The sequence below is a fragment of the Amphibalanus amphitrite genome, unplaced genomic scaffold (genome assembly GCF_019059575.1).
Source record: "Amphibalanus amphitrite isolate SeventyFive unplaced genomic scaffold, NRLGWU_Aamphi_draft 000094F_arrow, whole genome shotgun sequence".
Taxonomy (NCBI): Eukaryota; Metazoa; Arthropoda; class Thecostraca; order Balanomorpha; family Balanidae; genus Amphibalanus; species Amphibalanus amphitrite.
The window spans coordinates 442,566-463,177 of NW_024881590.1; the positions used below are offsets into that span (position 1 = coordinate 442,566).

Below are 20,612 nucleotides of genomic sequence, written 5' to 3' on the forward strand. Positions count from 1 at the left end.
GGTGTGATCTCCTATGGAAACCTTGCGGGAAAAGAATTAATGTCAATTGTCAGCTCTTCAAATTTCTTTGGACTTAAACTTGCAGTACCATATCCAGTTTGCTTTGATATTTTGTTTTTCATTCCATGTTGAAGTTGAACACCAAGCTCCAGATATAGCAGGCAGCTTGATCATCTTCGGCCTTGGTATAATATCAGTCCAAGTTCCAGTGGTGGGTATCTTCTAATATTCAAATTAAAATGAAAAGCAATAGGCTTTCTCAGCGCCGACGACGGATTTCACGTTGATAAAAAAGGGAGCTCAAGGTCAGCAAAACTCGGGTTCAAGGAATGGCGGGCGTTGAAATGACTGCTGACGTCATCAACAAACCGCTAATGGTTAAGAGATAGGGACTAAGCTGGTCCCACCCTGCAAGTAAAGGGAAGAAATTTCTTGAACACCATAAAGCTGCGGGGGTTGCGACCAGGATAAATGGTGGTTTCTGAGCCTGGCCGCAAACTTGGCTATCTCAACTCAAAACTAATGTTAAGGTGGGATGGTCCCTTTAACTGAATTTTGCCTTTTAGCCCCCCTGGAGAACCGGGGGAGCGGCCGGTGTCAATGCAATTGGCATGTAAGGATGATTGTGTGTTATCCATGACAGATATATATAAAAAACGACAATATATTCAAAAACGACAATATATTAATTGTGTATTTGAATATATTGTCGTTTTTTATATATAATGTAAGGATGAGTCAATATCATCTCTTCCTCCGTTTACGTCTGTTCGATACACACTACTTTCAGCCATTTGATGGAGCATAATTAGAGTATTGGCACGCATGTGCGCGCGGACTAAGTTGATAGTGGCTTGCTTAAGCCCACGTTCTGTGACCAGCCGACTCAAAATTGCAACGCAACCTGCATAACATGGAAACGTATTCATTAGCCTATATTTATGTTCAAAAATTATCTTTATCACTCAAAAAATAGTCGTTTTAGAGGAAGTTAAAATTTGTCCCAATTTATCTGCCAAACCCTGTATAGGAAACATTTTGTAAGTTTTCTTTTAGGTTCTTCTTTGTCTCCGCTTTATTGCACTTTGATCACGATCTTTGATCTTGTTCGGCGCTTATCTTTGGACAGCACGCTGCAGTGCTGCACTCCAAGGCTCACGGTAACCATGGGTCATATCATAGTGTATCATATTCCTCCAAGAGTAGAGTCCAAAATCACCCGTACTACACACTATGCAGCCGCCGACCTCTGCCCGGCCAGCTCGGGCCTCTCCATCGATTTAACCTAACCCGTGACATTTGGGACCGTCTGCGCTTGCGTTGGCGAGGAGCGGCGAGGCCTCTGCGCCGTCGTACCCAATGACCCCCAGGCTGTCCGCGAGAGGCCAGATCTGGCTAATTGCCAGCTAGTAACTTCCCCCTACCCCGACCAGGGCCTCGGCCTGTCGGGAGCAAAATTCAAAAAAAAAAGCATTCCATGGGCACACCCTGGCGCCGCACAAGGCCAGTGGCGGGCCGCGGATGGGTCGGCGCGACACCCCTCGGGGGAGTGAGGGGGTGTCAGAGCTGGCCAGACTTGCTTTTGGCGCCCACCCTATACCGGTCCTCCATGGCCGTCCTAAAATACTCGGCCAGTGAGACGATGCTGGCCGGTGCGGCTGCACCTGACAACCCCGTCCGCCAGACCCCCCCCCCCCGCGGCGATCACGCCACCCGACCGGGCCAGACGCCAGTGGGCCCATGACCCGGGGGATTAGGGGCAGGGTACGGGACATCAAGCGTGCGGTAGTTATATCATTAAACACGACTGTTGAGTGAAAGTGACTTATGAATATCGGTGCACCCATGCAGCACTAGCTGTATATCGGCAGCCCGTAAACGTGCCACGGTGTGATGCAAGGGTCCATTCTGGCTGCATCACTTTATATTTACTTAGCTGAAAGAGTTCCGTTGTCGTAATGTGCCCGTTGTCGTAATGTGCTGAAATGGAACTGCTGAATTTGTTGGCGCTCTGTTGTTGATCAGGTGCCTGATACCTAACTGTGTGATGGGGCGCTCGCTCGAATCTAAAGACCACCGAGCCCCTACAAGAGCCTTTCGTTTCATTTCGATGCCTAAGCACTAAAGCAGTATTGTTAAAAATGTTGTCACTTCATTTAGGGCGCACTTAGTTAAATTATCATCAAGTTCGACTTAGTTCGGAGGGGTGCACAAATTTCCCCAACTTCTTCACCACATCCATACGGCACGTCACATTAGTGGGACACATTTCCTCGCAAATTTCCATAGACGTCAGACATTCCAGCCAGTTCATGGCCCGTAGTTCTCCGTCGACAGCGGCACCCATCTGCCCATGACCGCGGCTGCGGCTCTGCTGTCCTGGGCCTGGGGCGGTCGGCAACAGGTCCGCTGCCCGGCCGGCCAAGGTCAGGGCCCGGTCGGCCGGTCAGGCGGACGACTCCGTCCGCGTGGCCGCTCCTTCCCGGCCAGGAATGATGGCTGGGGGCGGGTGGGAGAGGTCGGAAGCCTGGCAGCGTGAGCACACGTTTTCCTCGTATCCGTCGGAGCCGAGGTTGGGGCCGCATCATTCACCAAATACCTCGCGAGCGACGTGTAGACGGTCACTTGGTCTTGCAATCCGGTCACCTTCCTGAGCCCGATCTTGTCTGTCTCTCCGTCTGTCTATACCTCGGGAAAACTCGGCGATCCGTCGAACGGTCTAGCTATACTTATCTGCTCCATGGCCGTAGTCACTGCCTCCGTGCTTCCGTCGTTCCCTGTTCTGCACTACGACCGTGGCCGCGGCTCTCCGGCTGATGCAATCCGAGCTACGCACTTGACACTGTTCCATTCGCAAGTTGGCGGCCTGTCGGCGTGTGCGTACGGAAGGAACGGCCCAGCTCTGGCTGATGCAATTCTGTAGTAGTTTGGCGGCCGTCGCTCCGTGCCACGTGGCTGTGGGGGCTGGTCCGCCGAGCTGCCTGGCTGCTCCTTCGCTTCGCCGTGCTGTGGGGGCCGGTCCGCTGATGTGCGGGGGCCGGTCGGAGCTACGCGGGAGGGACCAGTGGCGTCGTTCCGTGCAGCGCCAGTAGCCTTGACCCAGATGGGTCTGCAGGACTACTGTAGGCGGCTTTGCTTTCGCTGCAATCTGCGTTGCCTGCTCGGATCCCGAGTCTATCACTGACGGGCTGACGAAATATCCTGTGTGTACGTTTTGGGGTCATTCGACGGGGCGGGTGGTTGGCCCGTGTTGTGTTCAGTGATCGAGCTACTGTTTCGTTGGCATGTTTGTGCGGTGAGCGGGAATTCAATACCCTCTCATACACCGGAGTCACATGCCAAACGCAAGCTGTGTGAAACTGAATAGCCAGTGGGGCGTCACCACAATGCCTGCTCAGTACCGCTTAGTCCTGACCAAGAGCCTGACGAGAGGTCGCAAACAACGTGGTAAATAAAAACGCAACCATACACGAGAAGCGGGACGCTCGTTCCCACGGTTCTGAGCCATAGCCTTAGCCATCATCAACAACCGCCGGATCTGACCTGACCCATAACTCCCTCTCGTGCCGATGGACCTTCCCTTCAGTCCTCTATATCGTCTCTCGCTTTAGTCACATTGCGCCCCAGGGCACCAGACTAAACACGTCCACTTGGTAACGGTGGAATTTTTGGGCCCTGTTACACAACAGCCTGCAACTGTAAAAAAAACTTACAAGCCCCTCGTATAGAGGAATTCTCAGCGCAAAAATAACATTGCAGGAGCGTGTAAATTTGGCTAATTTTAGGCTAGTTGCCGAGTAACAAGCTTGTTCGACAAGGCTGTGCCTCGTATGCATACGACCACCGTGCTCCACCTAGTTTGACAACACGCACGTAAATAGCGTGGGTAGTGCGTCTACTAGGTGTCATAACAGCCCCTGCCTGGTAAGGTAACTAGCCACTGCCTACTAATCGATACCCAGTAATGGTACTAGCCCCCAAGGCTAGTAATGGTACTAGCTCAAGGCCAGTAGTGGCACTAGTTAACTAGTACCACTACTGGCCTTCGGGGTCGAGGCACGGTCGACGGAATTCCGTCGACCAGTGCCCCCGACTCTCGACCGCCACCCGCAAGTAAACAGACTGAGTAGCGCTGCAGCACATTTATTCGGGCACGAGAACGAGAACGAGAACAATAACAACGCCAGGACAATAACTATAACTTTAACAACAACAACAACAACAACAACAACTAAATGAATAATTTTCAATAAGGTTTATTAAATAACCACCATCAAACATTTGTGATTTTTTCATTAGCTCTGCACCGGCGGCAGTCGCGGGGTGCAGGTAGGCCAGGACCAGGGGGGTACGCTCCGGCTGTTAAGCATTATGAAAAATGGTGACAGACGTTTGTGGAGGATTGTCGACGAACTCTTGTTCCGTGAGCAGTACTTACACGCTAGCGGAAAATTCACCAATCAGCGCTCGGTGGTACTCGACGCTGATTGGTCCGACGCTCGTGACGAAATTGCGGGGGACCGCAGTTATTCTCTATGGACCCAAATAGGCTTTTGGATTTCGGAGGGGTTTCTTTAAAATTATATGCTGTTTCGAGCTGTTTTCGAGTTGAAATATATTTCTTATGACTGTTACCTATATAATGGCACCATAAAATCATGATTTTGATAAATATTACCGATGAAATATCGGCCGAAAAGACATGCTGTCATGGTACGGAGACGGACTGCCCTGCGGCTGATGTGGGGTCCCTAGTGCCAGCGTATGGTAATAATGGGTTGACGAAGGGTTATTGGAGAGTCTTAGAGCCCCATCAGCATTCAGTATAGGGTCATCAGAGGCCGGGAACGTCCATCAGGGGTCTGAGTAGGCCTGTCGGCTGTCATAGGGGCATACATGACACATCATGGCCCATGGGTCAATATAGATCCATGGGGCCGTTGAAGGGCCATCATTGTTCAGCGTGGGCTCGCAATTACCTCTGATGGGCATATGCCGTGCCCCGATGGACTAACGCTGGCCCCTGATGAACCATCACCAGCCCCTGATAGGTCTACAAAGCCCACTGCTGGGTCGAAATTGGTCACTGATATGCCCAAATGGGCCACTGAGAAACCCGTACAACATCCCCTGACTGCACCTGCTGGACCAGTGCCGTCCTCTCATGGGCCCACCACAGCTCTTGAATGACCTTTTCAAGTCCCTTGAAGTGCCTTTATTGGCCTAAATGGCCCCTGATTGGCTTATGTGGTCCCTATCGGTCGACCGATAGCCCTCCCCATGAGCCCTCAACGTCCCTAGACGGCCTTACATTATATGTCACTGGGCCCTGTTGGGTCAGCACCGGCCCCTGATAGGCTTGCACTGGACCCACCGGGCCTATACCGACCCATGAAGGGCCTATGTCGAGCCCTCAAAGGGCCTTCGATGACCACACGCCGGCATGTGTGGCCCCATCAGCAGTGGTCCGTCTATCCCATGTACTTACGATCTTTTTGGTCGATGTGACACCGCTAGTATATAGAAATGTTATGATTAAATGTCGTTATTACACAGTCAAAAGTCACAGAAAGAATATCCAAGCTCAAAAATGGCCTCAAACCCAACATAAACTGGTATAAATCCCCTTCAAAAGCCGTAAGTCTATTAAACGCCATAGGGAAATAGCTGCAGTCCCCCGCAATTTCGTCACGAGCATCGGGCCAATCAGCGTTGAGTATTGCCGAACGCTGATTGGTCGATTTCCGCTAGCCTGTAAATGCTGCTTGCGGATATAGTTTTGAACAAAAGAGGGTCGCGGCTACTAATTATCGCTTGTCACCACTTTTTCGTCGGGAGCGTTCTACCTGGTTTATATAGCCTTGGCCAGGACATACATGGCCCCATTCTTCAAAGTCTGTAATGGGTGAAAAAAACGAATATTAACATTATTATTATCATAAGGCATACCAATCTGGAAAATGATTAAATTAAAGTTGAATAAAGTGATAGATTCCTGCCACAAGCTAGCTTAAGTCCCAAACATATAGCTATTCTGACTTGGATAGACGATACCGGCGCACTTCTGCCAACGACGGGCAACATTATGCGATACTATACATCTTCTAAGAAGCTCAACAACATAATAACCTTTGTTTACAAATGGACAACCTTTTTGTTGAGCACACAGCAAATGATACAAGATGCCTCACCTTCAATCAAGCCAAAGAGCAGTTGGGCAGACACACACAGCAATGGCGACGCAACACAAAATGGACGCCGACTCCCGGAAGCGGGGGGGGGGGGGACTCCTTCTGAAAGCAGCCACAGACTCCTAGGTTGTAACATGCGACGAGGATAGCTATGAGGCACATCCTCATAGCCATCCGAAGCCGCTTACCACGCAAGCTTGCCAGCACGTTTACCAGCTGCAGGCGTTCGTGACAACAAGCGGGGTTGCACGCAAGGTTATCCGTTTAGTAGGTGCCAGCCGGGGCCTCGTCAGCTGAGCTAATAGCGAAATGACCTAATTGAGGGACACGCTAAAAACTGGGCGAGAACAAGCCAACGGCGGGTAACACTGTGAGGCTGTGCGTAGTTCATTAACACTGCGCAAAATTAGTTTCCTGAACATGTTCTCGCTCGTAGGTATTTGTTCCACAAGCGGCATTGTTAACGTGCATGGCTCTGACTACTAATGTCCATATATGTTGTAACGAGGAGCAAGGGAGGCACTCGTAAAAAATGCCTAATTTCAAAATTAGCTAGTGAATTTTTTTTACAGTGTGTGACATAACCACGACAACTTTTTGTCCGAATGTCTGGGGACGGCAGTCGGCAAAGTTTTTGTGGTTTCCGTTCGCCGAAATATTCCACTCGATGAATCTGTTGCTCTAAGGTAAAAACGATGCCACCTCTTATGCCCTGAACGCTGAGTGCAACTAATTTTCAATAAGAGCAATACAAATTATAAAAACGTTGAAACAAGCATATAGGAAATCAGTATTCTCACATTAGGTATAGGTATGGAATTAAGATAGGATGCAGCTCCACACGGTGGATTGTCAAATGCCAAGTGAATGATAAACCCCTGCACACCCAGCGGCTGGCTACTGAAGCTGGCCCCGTTCCCAGTGCCATGTGGTCCGCTGCTCCGCTGCAGGACATGATGAAATATAAACACGGCAGAGTTTTTGCTTCTTTATTATTTAGCGGCCCAGATGCGTTGCCAATCCCTAATGTAATCCTGGCCTCTTATATAACAGTTTGTTTTGCAGACCCCTGCCTCATGTCAGTTGTCGGGAAAAACATGGCGCCATAACACTGTAAAAAATATTCACTAGCTAATTTTGAAATTAGGCATTTTTTACGAGTGCCTCCCTTGCTCCTCGTTACAACATATATGGACATTAGTAGTCAGAGCCATGCACGTTAACAATGCCGCTTGTGGAACAAATGCCTACGAGCGAGAACATGTTCAGGAACCTAATTTTGCGCAGTGTTAATGAACTACGCACAGCCTCACAGTGTTACCCGCCGTTGGCTTGTTCTCGGCCAGTTTTTAGCGTGTCCCTCAATTAGGTCATTTCGCTGTTAGCTCAGCTGACGAGGCCCCGGCTGGCACCTACTAAACGGATAACCTTGCGTGCAACCCCGCTTGTTGTCACGAACGCCTGCAGCTGGTAAACGTGCTGGCAATTCACTGTAAAAAAAACTTACAAGCCCCTCGTAGAGGAATTCTCAGCGCAAAAATAACATTGCAGGAGCGTGTAAATTTGGCTAATTTTAGGCTAGTTGCCGAGTAACAAGCTTGTTCGACAAGGCTGTGCCTCGTATGCATACGACCACCGTGCTCCACCTAGTTTGACAACACGCACGTAAATAGCGTGGGTAGTGCGTCTACTAGGTGTCATAACAGCCCCTGCCTGGTAAGGTAACTAGCCACTGCCTACTAATCCATACCCAGTAATGGTACTAGCCCCCAAGGCTAGTAATGGTACTAGCATTCCGTCGACGGAATTCCGTCGACCGTGCCTCGACCCCGAAGACCAGTAGTGGCACTATTTAACTAGTACCACTACTGGTCTTCGGGGTCGAGGCACGGTCGACGGAATTCCGTCGACGGAATTCCGTCGACCAGTGCCCCCGACTCTCGACCGCCACCCGCAAGTATAAACAGACTGAGTAGCGCTGCAGCACATTTATTCGGGCACGAGAACGAGAACGAGAACAATAACAACGCCAGGACAATAACTATAACTTTAACAACAACAACAACAACAACAACTAACTGAATAATTTTCAATAAGGTTTCTTAAATAACCACCATCAAACATTTGTGATTTTTTCATTAGCTCTGCACCGGCGGCAGTCGCGGGGTGCAGGTAGGCCAGGACATACATGGCCCCATTCTTCACCAGAGAAGTCTGTAATGGGTGAAAAAACGAATATTAGCATTATTATTATCATAAGGCATACCAATCTGGAAAATGATTAAATTAAAGTTGAATAAAGTGATAGATTCCTGCCACAAGCTAGCTTAAGTCCCAAACATATAGCTATTCTGACTTGGATAGACGATACCGGCGCACTTCTGCCAACGACGGGCAACATTATGCGATACTATACATCTTCTAAGAAGCTCAACACCATAATAACTTTTGTTTACAAATGGACAACCTTTTTGTTGAGCACACAGCAAATGATACAAGATGCCTCACCTTCAATCAAGCCAAAGAGCAGTTGGGCAGACACACACAGCAATGGCGACGCAACACAAAATGGACGCCGGCTCCCGGAAGCGGGGGGGGGGACTCCTTCTGAAAGCAGCCACAGACTCCTAGGTTGTAACATGCGACGAGGATAGCTATGAGGCACATCCTCATAGCCATCCGAAGCCGCTTACCACGCAAGCTTGCCAGCACGTTTACCAGCTGCAGGCGTTCGTGACAACAAGCGGGGTTGCACGCAAGGTTATCCGTTTAGTAGGTGCCAGCCGGGGCCTCGTCAGCTGAGCTAATAGCGAAATGACCTAATTGAGGGACACGCTAAAAACTGGCCGAGAACAAGCCAACGGCGGGTAACACTGTGAGGCTGTGCGTAGTTCATTAACACTGCGCAAAATTAGGTTCCTGAACATGTTCTCGCTCGTAGGCATTTGTTCCACAAGCGGCATTGTTAACGTGCATGGCTCTGACTACTAATGTCCATATATGTTGTAACGAGGAGCAAGGGAGGCACTCGTAAAAAATGCCTAATTTCAAAATTAGCTAGTGAATATTTTTTACAGTGAAGCTTGCGTGGTAAGCGGCTTCGGATGGCTATGAGGATGTGCCTCATAGCTATCCTCGTCGCATGTTACAACCTAGGAGTCTGTGGCTGCTTTCAGAAGGAGTCCCCCCCCCCGCTTCCGGGAGCCGGCGTCCATTTTGTGTTGCGTCGCCATTGCTGTGTGTGTCTGCCCAACTGCTCTTTGGCTTGATTGAAGGTGAGGCATCTTGTATCATTTACTGTGTGCTCAACAAAAAGGTTGTCCATTTGTAAACAAAAGTTATTATGTTGTTGAGCTTCTTAGAAGATGTATAGTATCGCATAATGTTGCCCGTCGTTGGCAGAAGTGCGCCGGTATCGTCTATCCAAGTCAGAATAGCTATATGTTTGGGACTTGAGCTAGCTTGTGGCAGGAATCTATCACTTTATTCGACTTTAATTTAATCATTTTCCAGATTGGTATGCCTTATGATAATAATAATGTTAATATTCGTTTTTTTTCACCCATTACAGACTTCTCTGGTGAAGAATGGGGCCATGTATGTCCTGGCCTTACCTGCACCCCGCGACTGCCGCCGGTGCAGAGCTAATGAAAAAATCACAAATGTTTGATGGTGGTTATTTAAGAAACCTTATTGAAAATTATTCAGTTAGTTGTTGTTGTTGTTGTTGTTGTTGTTGTTGTTGTTGTTGTTGTTGTTGTTGTTAAAGTTATAGTTATTGTCCTGGCGTTGTTATTGTTCTCGTTCTCGTTCTCGTGCCCGAATAAATGTGTTGCAGCGCTACACTGTAAAAAATATTCACTAGCTAATTTTGAAATTAGGCATTTTTTACGAGTGCCTCCCTTGCTCCTTGTTACAACATATATGGACATTAGTAGTCAGAGCCATGCACGTTAACAATGCCGCTTGTGGAACAAATGCCTACGAGCGAGAACATGTTCAGGAACCTAATTTTGCGCAGTGTTAATGAACTACGCACAGCCTCACAGTGTTACCCGCCGTTGGCTTGTTCTCGGCCAGTTTTTAGCGTGTCCCTCAATTAGGTCATTTCGCTATTAGCTCAGCTGACGAGGCCCCGGCTGGCACCTACTAAACGGATAACCTTGCGTGCAACCCCGCTTGTTGTCACGAACGCCTGCAGCTGGTAAACGTGCTGGCAAGCTTGCGTGGTAAGCGGCTTCGGATGGCTATGAGGATGTGCCTCATAGCTATCCTCGTCGCATGTTACAACCTAGGAGTCTGTGGCTGCTTTCAGAAGGAGTCCCCCCCCCCGCTTCCGGGAGCCGGCGTCCATTTTGTGTTGCGTCGCCATTGCTGTGTGTGTCTGCCCAACTGCTCTTTGGCTTGATTGAAGGTGAGGCATCTTGTATCATTTGCTGTGTGCTCAACAAAAAGGTTGTCCATTTGTAAACAAAAGTTATTATGTTGTTGAGCTTCTTAGAAGATGTATAGTATCGCATAATGTTGCCCGTCGTTGGCAGAAGTGCGCCGGTATCGTCTATCCAAGTCAGAATAGCTATATGTTTGGGACTTAAGCTAGCTTGTGGCAGGAATCTATCACTTTATTCAACTTTAATTTAATCATTTTCCAGATTGGTATGCCTTATGATAATAATAATGTTAATATTCGTTTTTTCACCCATTACAGACTTCTCTGGTGAAGAATGGGGCCATGTATGTCCTGGCCTACCTGCACCCCGCGACTGCCGCCGGTGCAGAGCTAATGAAAAAATCACAAATGTTTGATGGTGGTTATTTAAGAAACCTTATTGAAAATTATTCAGTTAGTTGTTGTTGTTGTTGTTGTTGTTGTTGTTGTTAAAGTTATAGTTATTGTCCTGGCGTTGTTATTGTTCTCGTTCTCGTTCTCGTGCCCGAATAAATGTGCTGCAGCGCTACTCAGTCTGTTTACTTGCGGGTGGCGGTCGAGAGTCGGGGGCACTGGTCGACGGAATTCCGTCGACGGAATTCCGTCGACCGTGCCTCGACCCCGAAGACCAGTAGTGGTACTAGTTAAATAGTGCCACTACTGGTCTTCGGGGTCGAGGCACGGTCGACGGAATTCCGTCGACGGAATGCTAGTACCATTATTAGCCTTGGGGGCTAGTACCATTACTGGGTATGGATTAGTAGGCAGTGGCTAGTTACCTTACCAGGCAGGGGCTGTTATGACACCTAGTAGACGCACTACCCACGCTATTTACGTGCGTGTTGTCAAACTAGGTGGAGCACGGTGGTCGTATGCATACGAGGCACAGCCTTGTCGAACAAGCTTGTTACTCGGCAACTAGCCTAAAATTAGCCAAATTTACACGCTCCTGCAATGTTATTTTTGCGCTGAGAATTCCTCTACGAGGGGCTTGTAAGTTTTTTTTACAGTGTACTCAGTCTGTTTACTTGCGGGTGGCGGTCGAGAGTCGGGGGCACTGGTCGACGGAATTCCGTCGACGGAATTCCGTCGACCGTGCCTCGACCCCGAAGACCAGTAGTGGTACTAGTTAACTAGAGCCACTACTGGTCTTCGGGGTCGAGGCACGGTCGACGGAATTCCGTCGACGGAATGCTAGTACCATTACTAGCCTTGGGGGCTAGTACCATTACTGGGTATGGATTAGTAGGCAGTGGCTAGTTACCTTACCAGGCAGTGGCTGTTATGACACCTAGTAGACGCACTACCCACGCTATTTACGTGCGTGTTGTCAAACTAGGTGGAGCACGGTGGTCGTATGCATACGAGGCACAGCCTTGTCGAACAAGCTTGTTACTCGGCAACTAGCCTAAAATTAGCCAAATTTACACGCTCCTGCAATGTTATTTTTGCGCTGAGAATTCCTCTACGAGGGGCTTGTAAGTTTTTTTTTTACAGTGTACACTGTAAAAAAAAATCACTAGCTAATTTTGAAATTAGGCATTTTTTACGAGTGCCTCCCTTGCACCTCGTTACAACATATATGGACATTAGTAGTCAGAGCCATGCACGTTAACAATGCCCGTTGTGGAACAAATGCCTACGAGCGAGAGCATGTTCAGGAACCTAATTTTGCGCAGTGTTAATGAACTACGCACAGCCTCACAGTGTTACCCGCCGTTGGCTTGTTCTCGGCCAGTTTTTGGCGTGTCCCTCAATTAGGTCATTTTGCTATCAGCTCAGCTGACGAGGCCCCGGCTGGCACCTACTAAACGGATAACCTTGCGTGCAACCCCGCTTGTTGTCACGAACGCCTGCAGCTGGTAAACGTGCTGGTAAGCTTGCGTGGTAAGCGGCTTCGGATGGCTATGAGGATGTGCCTCATAGCTATCCTCGTCGCATGTTACAACCTAGGAGTCTGTGGCTGCTTTTAGAAGGAGTCCCCCCCCCCGCATCCGGGAGCCGGCGTCCATTTTGTGTTGCGTCGCCATTACTGTGTGTGTCTGCCCAACTGCTCTTTGGCTTGATTGAAGGTGAGGCATCTTGTATCATTTGCTGTGTGCTCAACAAAAAGGTTGTCCATTTGTAAACAAAAGTTATTATGTTGTTGAGCTTCTTAGAAGATGTATAGTATCGCATAATGCTGCCCGTCGTTGGCAGAAGTGCGCCGGTATCGTCTATCCAAGTCAGAATAGCTATATGTTTGGGACTTACGCTAGCTTGTGGCAGGAGTATATCACTTTATTCAACTTTAATTTAATCATTTTCCAGATTGGTATGCCTTATGATAATAATAATGTTAATATTGTTTTTTTTTCACCCATTACAGACTCCTCTGGTAAAGAATGGGGCCATGTACCTACATATGTCCTGGCCTACCTTCAGCCCGCGACTGCCGCCGGTGCAGAGCTAATGAAAAATCAAAATGTTTGATTGTGGTTATTTAAGAAACCTGATTGCAAATTATTCAGTTAGTTGTTGTTGTTGTTGTTGTTGTTGTTGTTGTTGTTGTTAAAGTTATAGTTACTGTCCTGGCGCTGTTATTGTTCTCGTTCTCATTCTCGTGCCCGAATAAAATGTGCTGCAGCGCTACTCAGTCTGTTTACTTGCGGGTGGCGGTCGAGAGTCGGGGGCACTGGGTTGACGGAATTCCGTCAACGGAATTCCGTCGACCAGTGCCCCCGACCCCGAAGGCCAGTAGTGGTACTAGTTAACTAGTGCCACTACTGGCCTTGAGCTAGTACCACTACTAGCCTTGGGGGCTAGTACAATTACTGGGTATGGATTAGTAGGCAGTGGCTAGTTACCTTACCAGGCAGGGGCTATTATGACACCTAGTAGACGCACTACCCACGCTATTTACGTGCGTGTTGTCAAACTAGGTGGAGCACGGTGGTCGTATGCATACGAGGCACAGCCTTGTCGAACAAGCTTGTTACTCGGCAACTAGCCTAAAATTAGCCAAATTTACACGCTCCTGCAATGTTATTTTTGCGCTGAGAATTCCTCTACGAGGGGCTTGTAAGTTTTTTTTACAGTGTAGTGTGGCCCCACCCAAGGCCCCACCTGCGTAGCATCAGCGTCCCATGCCCTCGATCCCCTCTCCCCGTTATTGACCCGGAGATCGAGCTGAGGTGACAGGGTCTATATTAGTGGCTGGTGAATTTCCGTCCCCAAATGCACTGTAAAAAAACTTACAAGCCCCTCGTAGAGGAATTCTCAGCGCAAAAATAACATTGCAGGAGCGTGTAAATTTGGCTAATTTTAGGCTAGTTGCCGAGTAACAAGCTTGTTCGACAGGGCTGTGCCTCGTATGCATACGACCACCGTGCTCCACCTAGTTTGACAACACGCACGTAAATAGCGTGGGTAGTGCGTCTACTAGGTGTCATAATAGCCCCTGCCTGGTAAGGTAACTAGCCACTGCCTACTAATCCATACCCAGTAATTGTACTAGCCCCCAAGGCTAGTAGTGGTACTAGCTCAAGGCCAGTAGTGGCACTAGTTAACTAGTACCACTACTGGCCTTCGGGGTCGGGGGCACTGGTCGACGGAATTCCGTCAACCAGTGCCCCCGACTCTCGACCGCCACCCGCAAGTAAACAGACTGAGTAGCGCTGCAGCACATTTATTCGGGCACGAGAACGAGAACGAGAACAATAACAACGCCAGGAAAATAACTATAACTTTAACAACAACAACAACAACAACAACAACAACAACAATTAACTGAATAATTTGCAATCAGGTTTCTTAAATAACCACAATCAAACATTTGTGATTTTTCATTAGCACTGCACCGGCGGCAGTCGCGGGGTGAAGGTAGGCCGGGACATATGTACATGGCCCCATTCTTTACTGCAGAGAAGTCTGTAATGGGTGAAAAAAAAAACAATATTAACATTATTATTATCATAAGGCATACCAATCTGGAAAATGATTAAATTAAAGTTGAATAAAGTGATATATTCCTGCCACAAGCTAACGTAAGTCCCAATCATATAGCTATTCTGACTTGGATAGACGATACCGGCGCACTTCTGCCAACGACGGGCAACATTATGCGATACTATACATCTTCTATGAAGCTCAACAACATAAAAACTTTTGTTTACAAATGGACAAACTTTTTGTTGAGCACACAGCAAATGATACAAGATGCCTCACCTTCAATCAAGCCAAAGAGCAGTTGGGCAGACACACACAGTAATGGCGACGCAACACAAAATGGACGCCGGCCCCCGGATGCGGGGGGGGGGACTCCTTCTGAAAGCAGCCACAGACTCCTAGGTTGTAACATGCGACGAGGATAGCTATGAGGCACATCCTCATAGCCATCCGAAGCCGCTTACCACGCAAGCTTACCAGCACGTTTACCAGCTGCAGGCGTTCGTGACAACAAGCGGGGTTGCACGCAAGGTTATCCGTTTAGTAGGTGCCAGCCGGGGCCTCGTCAGCTGAGCTAATAGCAAAATGACCTAATTGAGGGACACGCCAAAAACTGACCGAGAACAAGCCCACGGCGGGTAACACTGTGAGGCTGTGCGTAGTTCATTAACATTGCGCAAAATTAGGTTCCTGAACATGCTCTCGCTCGTAGGCATTTGTTCCACAAAGGGCATTGTTAACGTGCATGGCTCTGACTACTAATGTCCATATATGTTGTAACGAGGTGCAAGGGAGGCACTCGTAAAAAATGCCTAATTTCAAAATTAGCTAGTGAATTTTTTTTTACAGTGTGCGTGCAACACTGTAAAAAATATTCACTAGCTAATTTTGAAATTAGGCATTTTTTACGAGTGCCTCCCTTGCTCCTCGTTACAACATATATGGACATTAGTAGTCAGAGCCATGCACGTTAACAATGCCGCTTGTGGAACAAATGCCTACGAGCGAGAACATGTTCAGGAACCTAATTTTGCGCAGTGTTAATGAACTACGCACAGCCTCACAGTGTTACCCGCCGTTGGCTTGTTCTCGGCCAGTTTTTAGCGTGTCCCTCAATTAGGTCATTTCGCTATTAGCTCAGCTGACGAGGCCCCGGCTGGCACCTACTAAACGGATAACCTTGCGTGCAACCCCGCTTGTTGTCACGAACGCCTGCAGCTGGTAAACGTGCTGGCAAGCTTGCGTGGTAAGCGGCTTCGGATGGCTATGAGGATGTGCCTCATAGCTATCCTCGTCGCATGTTACAACCTAGGAGTCTGTGGCTGCTTTCAGAAGGAGTCCCCCCCCCCCCGCTTCCGGGAGCCGGCGTCCATTTTGTGTTGCGTCGCCATTGCTGTGTGTGTCTGCCCAACTGCTCTTTGGCTTGATTGAAGGTGAGGCATCTTGTATCATTTGCTGTGTGCTCAACAAAAAGGTTGTCCATTTGTAAACAAAAGTTATTATGTTGTTGAGCTTCTTAGAAGATGTATAGTATCGCATAATGTTGCCCGTCGTTGGCAGAAGTGCGCCGGTATCGTCTATCCAAGTCAGAATAGCTATATGTTTGGGACTTAAGCTAGCTTGTGGCAGGAATCTATCACTTTATTCAACTTTAATTTAATCATTTTCCAGATTGGTATGCCTTATGATAATAATAATGTTAATATTCGTTTTTTCACCCATTACAGACTTCTCTGGTGAAGAATGGGGCCATGTATGTCCTGGCCTACCTGCACCCCGCGACTGCCGCCGGTGCAGAGCTAATGAAAAAATCACAAATGTTTGATGGTGGTTATTTAAGAAACCTTATTGAAAATTATTCAGTTAGTTGTTGTTGTTGTTGTTGTTGTTGTTGTTGTTGTTGTTGTTGTTGTTGTTGTTGTTAAAGTTATAGTTATTGTCCTGGCGTTGTTATTGTTCTCGTTCTCGTTCTCGTGCCCGAATAAATGTGCTGCAGCGCTACTCAGTCTGTTTACTTGCGGGTGGCGGTCGAGAGTCGGGGGCACTGGTCGACGGAATTCCGTCGACGGAATTCCGTCGACCGTGCCTCGACCCCGAAGACCAGTAGTGGTACTAGTTAAATAGTGCCACTACTGGTCTTCGGGGTCGAGGCACGGTCGACGGAATTCCGTCGACGGAATGCTAGTACCATTACTAGCCTTGGGGGCTAGTACCATTACTGGGTATGGATTAGTAGGCAGTGGCTAGTTACCTTACCAGGCAGGGGCTGTTATGACACCTAGTAGACGCACTACCCACGCTATTTACGTGCGTGTTGTCAAACTCGGTGGAGCACGGTGGTCGTATGCATACGAGGCACAGCCTTGTCGAACAAGCTTGTTACTCGGCAACTAGCCTAAAATTAGCCAAATTTACACGCTCCTGCAATGTTATTTTTGCGCTGAGAATTCCTCTACGAGGGGCTTGTAAGTTTTTTTTTACAGTGAACTCTGGATTAGAGGCGTCGCAACCGGTCACTTCTAGAACTATCCATGATAGAGGTCAGAAAAACTATTCCTCAAATTATTATATTTTAAAGATATACCTAATTCATAATATAGATTGGAGCTTGCCATTGATTACGATGACATCTTTCTTTCCATCTACACTGTAAAAAAAACTTACAAGCCCCTCGTAGAGGAATTCTCAGCGCAAAAATAACATTGCAGGAGCGTGTAAATTTGGCTAATTTTAGGCTAGTTGCCGAGTAACAAGCTTGTTCGACAAGGCTGTGCCTCGTATGCATACGACCACCGTGCTCCACCTAGTTTGACAACACGCACGTAAATAGCGTGGGTAGTGCGTCTACTAGGTGTCATAACAGCCCCTGCCTGGTAAGGTAACCAGCCACTGCCTACTAATCCATACCCAGTAATGGTACTAGCCCCCAAGGCTAGTAATGGTACTAGCATTCCGTCGACGGAATTCCGTCGACGGAATTCCGTCGACCAGTGCCCCCGACTCTCGACCGCCACCCGCAAGTAAACAGACTGAGTAGCGCTGCAGCACATTTATTCGGGCACGAGAACGAGAACGAGAACAATAACAACGCCAGGACAATAACTATAACTTTAACAACAACAACAACAACAACAACAACAACAACAACAACAACAACTAACTGAATAATTTTCAATAAGGTTTCTTAAATAACCACCATCAAACATTTGTGATTTTTTCATTAGCTCTGCACCGGCGGCAGTCGCGGGGTGCAGGTAGGCCAGGACATACATGGCCCCATTCTTCACCAGAGAAGTCTGTAATGGGTGAAAAAACGAATATTAACATTATTATTATCATAAGGCATAGGTACCAATCTGGAAAATGATTAAATTAAAGTTGAATAAAGTGATAGATTCCTGCCACAAGCTAGCTTACCTAAGTCCCAAACATATAGCTATTCTGACTTGGATAGACGATACCGGCGCACTTCTGCCAACGACGGGCAACATTATGCGATACTATACATCTTCTAAGAAGCTCAACAACATAATAACTTTTGTTTACAAATGGACAACCTTTTTGTTGAGCACACAGCAAATGATGCAAGATGCCTCACCTTCAATCAAGCCAAAGAGCAGTTGGGCAGACACACACAGCAATGGCGACGCAACACAAAATGGACGCCGGCTCCCGGAAGCGGGGGGGGGGGGGACTCCTTCTGAAAGCAGCCACAGACTCCTAGGTTGTAACATGCGACGAGGATAGCTATGAGGCACATCCTCATAGCCATCCGAAGCCGCTTACCACGCAAGCTTGCCAGCACGTTTACCAGCTGCAGGCGTTCGTGACAACAAGCGGGGTTGCACGCAAGGTTATCCGTTTAGTAGGTGCCAGCCGGGGCCTCGTCAGCTGAGCTAATAGCGAAATGACCTAATTGAGGGACACGCTAAAAACTGGCCGAGAACAAGCCAACGGCGGGTAACACTGTGAGGCTGTGCGTAGTTCATTAACACTGCGCAAAATTAGGTTCCTGAACATGTTCTCGCTCGTAGGCATTTGTTCCACAAGCGGCATTGTTAACGTGCATGGCTCTGACTACTAATGTCCATATATGTTGTAACGAGGAGCAAGGGAGGCACTCGTAAAAAATGCCTAATTTCAAAATTAGCTAGTGAATATTTTTTACAGTGTACATTTAAATATTCGTTTGTGTGATTATCCATAATCCAGCCTTCTCACTCGAGCTCTTATCTTCCTTCTCTAGCGGTCTTTCACCCCTTGGCTCTGCTTCCAATGAACTAACAGTGCGGATGCACTCCCCTCCCCCTCCGCACCCTGCCCTGAGGGGGGAGATGAAAGGGTGACCGCACGCGCCACGCGCCGCCGGAGATCGGCGCCCGCGGTGAGGTGATTGACACAGCGATGCACCGCACGGGCCACACCTCCCTTCCCTCTACCCGCCCCTCCCCACGCACTGCGATCCGGTCCGCGCTGCGACGGCAGCTGGGCAGAAGCGGTGCCCTTTGTGACAGAGTCCGTTTCTCTCCAGTCTGCAGCTGGAGCGCTGACGTCACTGGGCGGCGACCAATCAGCGGCCGGCGAGCAGCGAGTCGGCGGCAGCGGTGGAGGCGCTGCAGTATCGTGACGGACGACCGAGCGGAGGCAGCTGGTAGCTCCGAGACGACCCAGGGCTTCTGCTCGCGCACGTGACTGCCGTCTGAGGTCTCTGACGTGAGTCTGTGCCAGTGAAGAAGTTGTGGTAGCAGTCGGTGCTGACAGAAATCTATCACCATGTCGATGATGGCTGCCAACCGGGTGCGACGCGGCAGGAAGCGCGCCGACAGCCTGATCACCGTGGAGGCACACGGCGAGGGTCTGCTCTGTTTCGCCGCCGACGGCTCCTGGTTCCAGGGCCAGCTCGAGGCCGTCGATGAGCGCGACTTCGACCTGGTGGGCCGACGGGTGGCCGACGAGCCGATCCGGATCCCCACCTGCGCCTCCGAGGACGTGGAGCAGGCCATCCTGCTGGAGTCGGGAGAGTGCGGCAGCGACGACTCTGGCCGGCCGGAGAGCCCTCCTCTGACGGAGGCTGAGCGCTCGCCGGAGCTGCAGCGCGCCCACCTGCTGCGGCGCGGCTCGTCGGCCAGCAGCCCCGGCTCCAAGTGTTCGCCCACGGCCTTCGAGTCGGCGATGCGCGCACTGGCGGCGGTGGCGCCCGGCACGCCCGTCACCTACGACGTCAACATCCGCGACCGTGAGGAGGGCTCCGAGCACCGGGTACGCTTCGTGCCGGGCTTCAGCGCCGGCTCTTCGTGCCACCTGGACAGCAAGGAGCTGCAGTTCACCGCCGAGAAGCGCTACCGCGGACAGAAGGCCGACATGGTCATCCAGAAGCGACTCGGCAGGGCGCTGGTCGGCCAGGGCTGTGTCGTCTTCACCGGCCAGATGCGCGTCGAGTACCAGTTCGACTACATGTCCACACCCAAGTGGGTGCTGTAGGTGCCCGCGTCGGCGACTGGCGGCTCTGGCTGAGTCGCTGCCGTTCTTCAGGTAGACGCGCGGCGGACGGCAGAGTCAGCGGGTGGCCAGGTGCCTTCAGGTGAGCTCCGCGACCTCCGGCGCGCGCGTGCGCCGCCGATGATCTCACGTTGTGGGGCGAGCTCCAGTGTTCTTCTCTTTAAGGACGCGTTTGTACGGCTCCGTGACGCCAGCTGTGCACAATGTAACTGTGATGGATAACCAAGTTGTGGGGAGTTCAGAGACGCAGCGCAGAAGATAAAGCGTTCTTTTTTCTTGTCCTGTCGTAGTGTTAAGCGCAAGGCCGAATGTCAATCAGTGTGGCAGAGATACATGTCAACGATGATTTCGTTCACCACGCGTGAATGAATGTCTCGCAGAGTGGGTATATATCGCCAGTCCTGTTGTGTTTTCTATGATCGCGGTTGTCGCGTTATGATAAGCGTTTTGTCAATATGGTACGGTGTGTAGTAGGTACTGCTCTTTGCAGTACGAGTCGTATGTGATTTGCGCATACGGGTGTGCTAAATGTTTGTGTAATGAAATAGAATACATCTTTTCAGGCA

General features: G+C 49.3%; 1 protein-coding gene across 1 annotated transcript in view; it reads left to right on the forward strand.

Moving 5' to 3' along the window:
• LOC122380274 overlaps window positions 1–20,612 on the forward strand; it is a 31,700-nt gene extending 11,088 nt beyond the window's left edge. Inside the window, exon 2 of the mRNA XM_043363308.1 lies at window positions 19,079–20,612. Coding sequence (XP_043219243.1) covers window positions 19,321–20,028 — 708 coding nt within the window. The 5' untranslated portion in view covers window positions 19,079–19,320 and the 3' untranslated portion in view covers window positions 20,029–20,612. The remainder of the gene's footprint in view (window positions 1–19,078) is intronic.